The 11,364-nt window shown below is 36.0% G+C and overlaps 1 protein-coding gene across 1 annotated transcript; it reads left to right on the forward strand.

Moving 5' to 3' along the window:
* Positions 1-7,872: 7,872 nt before the first annotated feature.
* Positions 7,873-9,905, forward strand: HESX1 (HESX homeobox 1). The gene is made up of 4 exons (XM_035338055.1): positions 7,873-8,086; positions 8,203-8,408; positions 8,710-8,811; positions 9,788-9,905. The coding sequence occupies exons 1-4, from the start codon at positions 7,873-7,875 to the stop codon at positions 9,884-9,886; spliced, it is 621 nt and encodes a 206-aa protein (XP_035193946.1). The 3' UTR covers positions 9,887-9,905.
* Positions 9,906-11,364: the final 1,459 nt, after the last annotated feature.

Consider the following 11,364-nt stretch of genomic DNA (forward strand, 5'->3'; position numbering starts at 1 on the left):
TCCGCGCCGGATGTCCCGCCTATCCGCCTTGCTTACCTATTGGCTCTGTCCCGTCTCGCACCCTCGCTATTGGTCAGCGGCTCCATCTGTCTGCCAGTAGGGCTGCTTGACGGGAGCTGCTTTGAGAGGGGGGGGAACTGGAGTGTTCTCGCCTCGCGGTGAGGCAGTCGCTGCCAGTCGTCGTGGAGTGAGTGTTGAGAAAAATCCAAACGATTTTATTATTATTATTATTATTATTCTTTTTTAAGTGCTCTGTGCGTTAAGCCACGTGTCCCCCAGGCCCATTAGGCTTTACTCTCCCGGCTGTAGTCCCTTCAGAGAAAAGGGGTGCGTTGAGGGGACGGCGCCTTGTGCCCCTGTCAGGGCGGCGGCGGCTGCTGAGCCCTCTGGGTGCCACCCGCGTCCCCTCTGAGGGGGCTCCTCTCATCCCTGTCACGTCTCTCTTCTCCACCCACCAGGATTTTCTCAAGAAATAATTTATCTCCCTAACAACCTCGTATTTTTTGTGACTCTGTCTTAAAAACCCCAAAAGCGCCGAAATGTGTTGCTGATCTCAATTTTAACCCTTCCGAAGCTGGACTGTAATTCGCCCTAGTGGTCCTATGCTTTCTTAGCCTGCGTGGGCCTGCTGCTACAGGTTGGTGCCCAATTCTAGGTGCTTCCAACAACTCTGGGCACCTGCTAGAACTAGGGTGTTTAGACTCATATTACTGTGTTTTAAATTATTCCTGAGGGTTAACTTATATTTTTGAGAATATCTACCTAATTTGTTACTTAATTGAAAATGTGAAAATACACTGTGTCCACAAGGCTGCACGCTTATTTTCACTCTTAAAATACTAATAAAAATAAAAGCAAAATGTACAGCATAATTGAAATTGCAAGCAGATTAAACTCTGAAATTAGTTGATATTTCACTTCTGTGTCTTAGTAAGCAGCTAGTAACTTTATAGATATGTTTCTTATTATGAAGGAAATAAAAAAGGCTGGTTTTACCTTGCTGGTTTTGCCTTTTTTGTGGCCAGGTGAGCATGGTATAAAACCAATGTTTTTGGCTCCACAACAAAACTATTGTGCAGACTTGCAACGAAGACCTTGCTTTATGTTGTATCATGTCATGTTTTACATTACAAAAGCAGATGGAGCAAAGGGGTTTATGGTGTTAAAAGATATCAAGCAATCAAAGTTGGTGAGGTTTTTGTTTGGTTGGTTTGTTCCCCCCACCCAGAAGGGAATGGTGAGGAACTTGCCAAGTTATGGCTCTGTTCAAGCAGTTCTTTCACCGGTTCAGCTGGTGACTCAGGTGGCTGACATAAGCCACACTGCTTGTCTTCTTTATTTCCCTATCACGTGAGAGTAATCATACAGGGTTATTTCAAGGTATTTTGAAAACTAAGTATTTTCTTGTTTAGTCTTCTGCATTGAAGTATTACTTGCCAAGCTGTAACTGGACCTGCAATTATTATCTGAGAGAACACTACCATTGGCTCATGACATACATATATGTGCACAGCTTTCTGGTTTGGAGATCTGTTATTTCTGACTAATTTTTACAGAGATCTTCTGTAAGGAATGCTCTCTGTTTTCTAATACACTAGATGCATTCCCTTAGCAGAATCCAGGAAGGCAGTAAGTAACTTTAAATAAATTATTTATAGTTACCTTTGTATTTTAACAGCTGTAAGTGGCAGAGGAAAGGCACGTTTATTGAGCTCCTGTGAAATGAGAACACCTCTTAGAAAACTAAATGTTTTGTAGAACTAAAAACAAAACAGTAACAAACATCTTTAATATGTAGAAATGTGCTTTGGTGTCTCAGCTGGCACGTAGCATAAAAATGCTAGTTTCTATTGATCTTAAAGATTCAGTTTAATGATTCAATTCATTGTGGTAGCAGGAGGGAACCCTTTTTTTTAAAAAAAAAATAATTTATAGTTTATCAGGGCTTCTTTTAACTACTGGTTTGTTTTTTTAATAGATCTCTTGTGTTGAAACATTTAGTATATTTGTAATGTCTTACTAGTCTTGTACTTATACCTTGTGTACATTTTTACAAATTTTTGAAGGAATTTTACAATTTTATTTAGAATACAGATTTTGCTGCAGCAGATAAGGTTGGATAGTAATGAATTGAAGAAACCCTCTGAACCCACTACCATGCATGTTTTAGTATTATGCTTTTCTCAGCATTGTAGACTTTTTGTTAGTGATTTTTTTTTTCTTTCTTTCTCTTTTTTTTTTTTTTCCTTTGTACAAAATGCTTACTAGGAGGCCCTAAAAGTGTGGGGACTAATACTTGGCATTATGTAAACAGGGAGAAGAGCAGCCAACAGCTCTTTAGAGAATTTCAGATATGCACCAGAACAGAGAGAATGTTTTGGATCTGCTGGAGAATGGAAGTAGCTGTCTGAATAAGGTAGGATTTATCTGCATGTTACACACTGCTTAACACATGGTTTCTAGAGAGTTTTGCTACCCTTGGATTTACCTTGAGTTTATCAGTGTCCATTTACTATCTCTAGATCAAAAGAGCCTTCACTTTAGCAAATAATAGCTAACTGCCTTTAGTTGTGTTTGGGGGGAGAAAAAAAATAAGTTTAATGGTATTCTTGTCTATAAATAAATAAATAAAACCTTCAGAATTTTGAAGTTGGCTTTGAATATATTATTTGAAATTTATGTTCAAAACACGTTTGTAAGGAAGCTCTATGTAGCAAGATGTCTAAGGTGCTGAAATACTAGTGCCGTTGGGTAAAGGAGCTGTGGGAAAGGTGATAGGAAAGGCAATTTTCTGTGTGTGATAAGTAGTCAAGAAAGATTATATGTGCTGCTCACACCTTTTCAAAAAGCTGGTAGGCTATTGTGAAAGGTGACCTGCCAGTGGAGTAGCAATGCGTGAGTCACAACAGGAACAGGTAGCAACAGTAAGCCTTGCAACTTCAGGGCAATGTCACCAAGAACTCCTGGTGTGGTTGTTTCAGCTGGTATAAGCAGAGTCCTCTGAGGCTTCACGTCTTCACTCAACAGATGAACTTTGCTATCCATGGGCAAAGAACAGGGAGTACAAAATCTAGAAGGAATTATATGAATTTGCTCCTTTGAGTATTTGATGCTGTAAGAGAATCGTTTTTGCATGTTCAAGGATTTATCCTGTTATTCATTACCCAGGATTTTCAGTGTAATGTTTGTCGCGTTGCTCCTGCAAAGGTATTTAGCTAAAACTCCATAGTTAAGTTCACATGGGTTGCAAAAGAAATATTGCTCATTTCTAATAGTCTAGGATAATGAGATAAAGTTTCTGAGTGAAGGCTCAAGCTCTATTTATATTTTCAGTGTGAATTCCTAGAAATCAGATCAGGTTCTTTACTATCAAATTCTATTTTACTAGAATCTAAAACATTGCAAGCTACAACTAAACAATATTCTCTTCAAAGAAATGTAGCAACAATTGAATGTTAGACATTCAGCCAGGCTTTCAGTAGATTTATCTCTGTATATGTAATTTTGGTGTAATACAGACTTGTTATCTATAGAATAATTTATCTTTTCACATGAAATCTTTATAAACAGTGATATGGAGTGGTATTAGTATTATAAAGGTCTCTTAGATGCATGGTGTTTCAATTTTAGTGAATACCTCAGAAGTTAGAAAGCATTGTATGAACAAGCTGTGAACTTCTGAATTGGTACTTCCAGTTCCTGTATGCAGTTGCAGCCATGCACTCAGTTTAAAAATAGTGTCAATATGTTTCAGTTACTACACTGCAGTCTCCAGGTTTGTTCAATTCAACATTGAGCAAATTAATATGATTATTTTAAAAATGTTTCCTATTTGCATAACATTATTGAGGAAACTAGCAGCTGGGCGAGCACAAACACCAGATGGCAGCATTTTATTAGTTTCTGAGTTCTGAGCAAATGCATTATCTTTTTTTGGCTTATTTCATTAACGTTCTTTTTGAGAGCTACTAGGATCTCTTTTCCTTGGAAAGTCCTTAAATACATAAATAAGTTATTAAAGAATGAGAGCATTCAACTGTGAGCAAACTAGCTCTAAAGGTTTTCTTAATCCTTGACAGTCTCAGAGAAACCAAAATGTTATACCTAGTCAGTTAACTTAATGGTTAATTTTGTGGAGATATGTGCCTCAGATATTTCTCTTACCACCACCTATGCCTGTCTTTATTGATAGTTCTTGGTAGTTTCCTGAAGAGATCACTTATGAAGGTAGTTACCTGTTTGGGACTTGATGGATGTGGTAATCTGAGTATTAACTGTGTGGCTCAGGTTAATTTCGTTCCAATTCATTCAGGTGAAATAAATATTTTCTGAAATGTTTTTGTATCAGTGCTTGTATTGTGTGTTGTTGTTGTTGTTTTTGCACTTAAAAAATAAATAGTAGTCTGTATTTGGAAACCAGCTGTTTATAAGGAGGTTTCTTGTATTAAAGTCCACGTTAGTTTCTGAATTCTAGAGACTGTCTGTCAGTGATCGTACTTGAAACCTCTTCAGGACAGATAAATTGGTAAGCAGCTCCAAGTTCAGTATGAAGGAGATGTATTGTTTTCTTTGTGACTTTTTTTTTTTTTTTTTTTTTTACTTCTAAAGTTGATATTCCATGTCAAACCTGTAGAGGCAGAAGATTCATCTACCGATCACAGGTGTGCAAGAGGCTTTGCTTTATCACTTCAGTAATCTCTGGGCCTGGTAGGCAGTTTGAATACTTGTGTCTACAGTCAAGAAAAGGAGACCTGTTGCTTAGCTAAGATCATAGGTTGCCTTGTTGGGACAAACTGTACTGAAACATAAAGGGCTGTAAGGCACTCACTTCCCACTGACCTCTAGTTCACCAAATATTCCATCATGAACCGATGGAACTTTCTGGTCAGAAGAGACTTTTCCAGAGGCTACTGAATATGTTAGAAGCTCTTGTGGAAAACAATGAAAGGTCCATAACACGAATGAAAGGTTCATAACACAAATGAAAGTGCCAAGGCGCTTCCAGTTAGGAAAAGGTATGTCATCTGCTCTGCAGCTTTCTGAAAATTGACACTGGGTTTTCTTAAGAAAGGAACATTCAAGTGTTAAGGAGAATCTGAGGGAAAATTTTGTCAGGTAAACATTTCGTTAGACGCAACACTGCCTTACCCATCTAATTAACACAAGCTACACATTCTTTTTGCCCCAAGTCTGCATATGAGTTCAAAATCATTGTTAGCCTAGTACAGGAGATCCACTTAAAGCACTGTCAATATGTTATTGGAATTCTCAATTTTGACATTCTGTCATAGATCTTTAATTGGACTTCTAAGCCAGCTTTCTTAGCAGTTAAACCTGGACAAACCATCAGAGTTTGCTCTTTGCTCAATAAGTTGATGGGAGTGTTGATCACATGTAAAGGGAGCCTTACTGATGTGCCCCATGCAGTCCCATGGGACTTGTTATGATTTAAAGAAGTCAAAATTTCTTCTTAGTGACGAACTAGTCTTTATTGACAGTGCTGGATGCACGGGGGATCCTTCCACCTAACGTGCATACCCAAAGTGACAAACTATCTCACATTTATACAGCAGAACAATGAATATTCAATAAACGCCTATACATATTAATTACCTAAACCCGCCTACTCATGCTTCTTATGCTAATTAATTTATCAGTCCTTTGTGCTTGCACAGATTCTTCCAAGAATTGTGGGCAGGGGTCTTAAGGACATGGGCAGTGGTCTTTGGGAGGAAGGCCGTATGTCTTCCTCATAGTATACTTCTCACCCTTTATCTAGAATGTAGTGATTTTGCAAGTTTGCAATGTCCTTATCAGTCTGAGCTAATTTGTGTCCTTGTTGTCCATCTGTTTCCTGCCTGAGACTGGATGTCTGGCAAGCTTTTGTTACTTAGTTTTCACATATTCTTCACCTCTTGGCTCCTGATAGTATATCTTACAGACTCAGACTACTTCTTCCTTGACTAACAGATAATATTGAGTAACTATTCTATTCTTGGTACCAAGATAATGATTCATCCTACTGCCTAGCTAGCTAATCATCCTTTTATATTTACTAATTGCTTGCTTGTTTCAGTTACTCTTTCTCTACATTGATATCATCACAAGGCATGTCAGTGATCAATGAACAGCTGTTTCTTATACTGTTTTTTGTGGCTTTTCTTCTGCATCTATACTTTGTGGTTGCTGAGGCTGTTAAATGCTGGTTGGGGCTTAGCTAGCAGGTGGTCACTGCCTTTATTCTGATGCTACTTCAAAATACATTGACAAGTTGATAAGATATCTTGGTAAGATCACTTCTTGAATTGCCACTTTTCCAGTTCAGTTTGACAGCAGTTTCATTGCGCAGCACTTAACATTCTTCAGCTCAACGTTGTTCAGATATAAAGTTCTGTATGATTGCATAGCTCTCACTAGAACCTTCCTCAACACTGCTCTGTCATTTCCGTACAGTGCTATTTCCCTGGCTGTTTTCCAGCTTCTATCATTCCTAAAGGTTGAGCTTGGACAGTTTACAAATGTACAGAAAATCAAAGTGGAGATGCTGTTTATTTCCATAATGTTAATTGTTAGTCATAAGAATGTGACTGATCACACAGAATAAACTACTATGAGAAAACAGTGAAACAAGGAAAAAAGGGACAATTTTTTCTTCTGAAAGTCCTACGCCATGTTTTCCAAAGTTTTATATAAGATGGGTAAAATTTGTGCTCTGAAATTAAAATAATGCTTGCATTTTTGCATTTATTAAATAGCTTTATCTAAAATAAGAAAAAAATAAAAAAAAAGAATTTGTAAAGAGGTTACCCTGAATGAAAAGGTGGTTGTGACCATGTGCAATTGCTTTGGGGCTTACAGATGAGCTTAAATATAAAGATGTTATATCTGATACTTTATAATTAGTGAAATCATAATACATAAAACTTTGAACTTCAAAACAAAAGCTTTACTTCCTTTCTCTCTATTACTCACGAGTTTTGGTCTTTTAAAATGCATGCTCTGTAAAATAAATTTCTGTTGGTTATAAACCCACTTACAGGAAAGGAAGAATACCTAGCATGAAAAGGGTATTTTAAGACCAGTAAATTTGAGTGTGCAGTTTGTATTACTCCAAGTTTTGTTCGCATGTTGTAAAGAGTGATTAGGAAATTTCACATATGGTATTTTTCAAAAAAGCTGGGACAAAGTTATTTTAACAAGAAAAATGGAAGCATGAATTATTTAAAATAGTTGGTGCAACTGTTCCTTCTAACTAATCCAGGCACTTGGAAGGCAATTACACTGAGCTTTGACAACATTGCCAACCCACTGCACAAGTGCTTTATGCCAAAAGCGCTATTGTTGTTTTATTGACCACATTCCCCATTACATATGCATATGAAAAAACAGAGGCATTTTCATTGCAATTACCCTAATAGCATTAAGAGATTATTTTTAAATTTCCTTGGAAGGAAATTCACTTAAATGAGATTACTTATTACTCGACTGGTTTCCTATCGTGCTGCTTTGTTTAGGTAAGTGGAGTCCATTAAAGTTTTTTTAAAAACTGATTTTATACATTAACGATTTCAAATAAAGAAGAAGTACTATATTTGTGCATAGCTTATTTTGAGAAAGTTAAGTCGATGTTCTGGTTAGGAGAGATAACACTTTTTGTCCCTCTTGGTGGCCCCCCTAGTGTCACCATTAGTTGCTAATTACTTCCAAACAAATAAACAATTAACTCCTCACGCCTCTTGGTGGGAGAGTTTTCATTGACATGCTAAAACTTTCTAATAAAAGATTTTAATTAATGACGTTGCAAATCCAACCCCCTTATCAACATAGCTATAAGGAGGACTTTGGGAGAAATGCAAGTACAGTATACATGTTATGCTAGCTGAAGGTGAAATTATGGCAAGTACGTCACTGTGTGCTGCTAATACATCAGTGTCTCAGAATCTTCGGAAAGCGTCTCATTTTGTAGAAAATAAAACCACACAGTGCTCCTTTTCCATTGAAAGTATTTTGGGAGTTGAGCAGAAAAAAGATAGCATTCCAGCGGTGAAACCTCACAGACCATGGATGGATGCATGCACCAACTTGGGTAAGCCAGCAGTCTGTTTTGTAACTTCTCAAGCTTTTACTGTTTTAAAAATGTATATATTGTCATGTTTCTACTGAAAACCAGTAAATTGAAATTTGTTTGCTTGCTTTTTCTAGTTTTAGGTGATGACAGTAATTCCCATCTGCAAATCCCTGTTGTTTCCTATGAAAATTCATTATTTCATGCTAACAGTGATCCAATGCAAGAGGACAAAGTTTTGAAATGTGAAAAATATTTTTCAGTCACTGAAAGGCTATCTTTCAAACGAGAATTGAGCTGGTACAGGGGTAGAAGACCAAGAACTGCTTTCAATAGAAACCAGGTAGGGATTTTCTTTCTATTTAATAAAGGGCTAACAATGCGGTTTAGTAAGTTGTTGGTAGAAGCCTATAACAGCTGACTAATTTGGTATTGTGTATCTCTCCATATAGAAATTAAGAACTAGTGTAAATTCACAATAATGTTACTGGCTTCATCTGGTCGAAATTCATGAAAGCAGAATTCTCCAAGCACTGCTTGGAAGCCTTCTATTAAACAAATTAAGCTGTTTCTATTTTTCTATTTATTTTAACTCCTATAACAAGAGTGGTGATTACTCAAAAAGTGTATTTTAATCTCCTCAGATTGAAGTCTTGGAAAATGTTTTTAAAATGAATTCCTACCCCGGCATTGATATTAGAGAAGAACTAGCTCGCAAATTAGACTTAGATGAAGACAGGATCCAGGTAATTAAATTGTTTCTTGAAAATTTCCATATTTCCATCCATGTGTACTCTGGTGATATAAATAGGCAGATGATGGTAGTAACAATAATTTTAATGTCAATTTAAAACAGCGTGCATTTATACATAATAGTATGCATTGAGTGATTTGAGAAATTACAGTAATTGAATTTGTTCTGAAATCCCAACCCTTTTTCCATAGCATCAATGAGACATTTATCACTAATATTTCTGTGATTTCTGTTTTGTTAATCTATAGTTATTTGTGGAACTTGATCACTTGCTCCCAGGCTTTAAAATCATGTTTACATTATGCATGTCAACATATTTAAAAACCAAATTTGAAACAACTATTGAAGTAATTTATTGGAATGAATTAGTATAGACACTCTCATTTTGAGAGTGTCAGGAGAGCACAACAGTGTTAAACCAGCTTTGAGAGTGTCAGGAGAGCACAACAGTGTTAAACCAGCTTTTGAGCCTATGTCATGTATCTGGCCAAAAGCAAAATCTACTTAGGGTTTTAATTATTCATTTACAGCTAATCAAATGTGATAAGCATACCATAAAAATTAGAATTCAGGCCTCAGCTTGATATTTATAAAGTTTTTGATGGAATTCTTATTGGGCTTGATGGGGAGCTTGGTGCTGCTATTAATTAAGCAGTTGAAGAAGTTACACCTTCAGACTTGTACATGAACTGTAGCTGCTCAGGAACTTCCATTCAATGTCACATAAGTTGATACTAGTTTTTGTATTAGCAAAGCTGGTTCTCATTTTCCAGGAAAGATGAGGGCATTATTTTCTTAGTCTTAGTTAGTGCTGGTCACTTTCTTCAGATCTTAACTTTTTGTTAAACATCCAAACTACTGGCATTTCACAAAATATTGTAGAGTTGTGTGAATATTTTTAAATTTCAAAGCTTGCTCTGATTACAGTGCTGTATTTCTGAAAACCATGACTTTTATTTCAATTTTAGATCTGGTTCCAGAACCGTCGTGCAAAGCTGAAGAGATCACACCGAGAATCACAGTTTCTAATGGTGAAAAATACTTTAACCTCCAGCCTGCTAGAGTAGAAAGGATGGTTTGCTATTATATTACTACAATAGAACATGAAGAATTACTAGTTATTGTCATAATTTGTACTAAGTAATGATATATTAATTTTGTGATTTTATCACTAGATTTCAAATGTTATAATGATTTTCAGTCAAATAAATTGTAAATACTTGAAGTATTATTATAACCTACTTTTTGTGGAGAAAGTCAACTTTTATATATATTTTAATAAATATTTTCAGAAAAGTGTATATATTTTTATACAGTTAAAAAACTCTGGGTTGCACAAGATTTTCAGCTTGTGTGAATTACTGCAGGCTTAACTGATAAAGACCTAAAGCTACATAATTTTGAAGTGTAAAATACTCAATATGTAAAAAAGTGTTTGATATATGAAATTGTGCATTGCATTAGAATTTAAATAGCTATAAAGAGAATATATTTTCTAAAAATAAATTCTCCATGAAGATGGAAGGAGTAGCATTCAACTGACTGTTTTCAGTTTGAACCATTGTTTCATTGAAATAAGCTTGAAATTGTAATCTTTTTTATATATTTCAATTCATTTACATTTGCATGTTTAATGCTTCAACTCAACTATCTCCTTTGTTTTCAGTATGAGTGTTGCAGTTGCAGAGCTGCCATCATTATCTTGTAGTGACAGAATGCAGTATTTCAAAGGATCAAATCAGTTGGGACCAGACCATCTATCCAGATCATTGCCATTAATTTTAGGTTGTTGAATATTTTTTTATCAGACACTCTATGAAAATTAATTATCCTCATACTTGATTTTCAGCCAGAAGTCAGTATGCATAAGGATGGCCTTAAACTAGTTAAATAAACTCTGTTATTCTACATCATGGCCAGAGGTAAGTATGGGTTTATGCTATTGCTTGTACAGCAGAGCTTAAAGCACCACGTGCTTGAAGTGCTAGTGTCCTTCAGTGAGACTGGTCCACATTACTTACTAGAGACACATTGTACATTGGTCCAACTGTATATGCAAAAACTCATTTTGTTAACACAAAATGATGGCTGATGGTCAGTAGAAGCACTGACTTCAATTAAAATTTCAACCTGCAACAACTGGTAAATCTTAAAGAATTTAGGCTTAAGATTTCGTTAATTGGGTTTTCCCACTTGGCTGACATGAGAAATAAATTTTATTTTGAACCAAAACTATATTTGCAATAGTGGAAAAAATGAGCTGAATAATTTTATCTGCTGCAAAGAAAAGGTTCTTAATATGTAAGATTGAAAAACAAAAAGAGCAAAACTCTGAAAAGTAGGGAGCAGAAATGTGAAAAATGCTTATGACTTTGAAATCCTCTTTGTATCTCATTCTAAGTTTAGATCTTTAACTCTTCTGGCTTGAAGGAACGCCTAGCCACTGAGCTATTATACATTCTGATGTTGGTTGCCAAATTTCATGAGGAAACATTTTTTTTCTAGGATGTACTTTGATATTCACTGGAGGAAGAACTTGAGCCCA

Source organism: Oxyura jamaicensis, chromosome 12 (genome assembly GCF_011077185.1).
Source record: "Oxyura jamaicensis isolate SHBP4307 breed ruddy duck chromosome 12, BPBGC_Ojam_1.0, whole genome shotgun sequence".
In the NCBI taxonomy this organism is placed as follows: Eukaryota; Metazoa; Chordata; class Aves; order Anseriformes; family Anatidae; genus Oxyura; species Oxyura jamaicensis.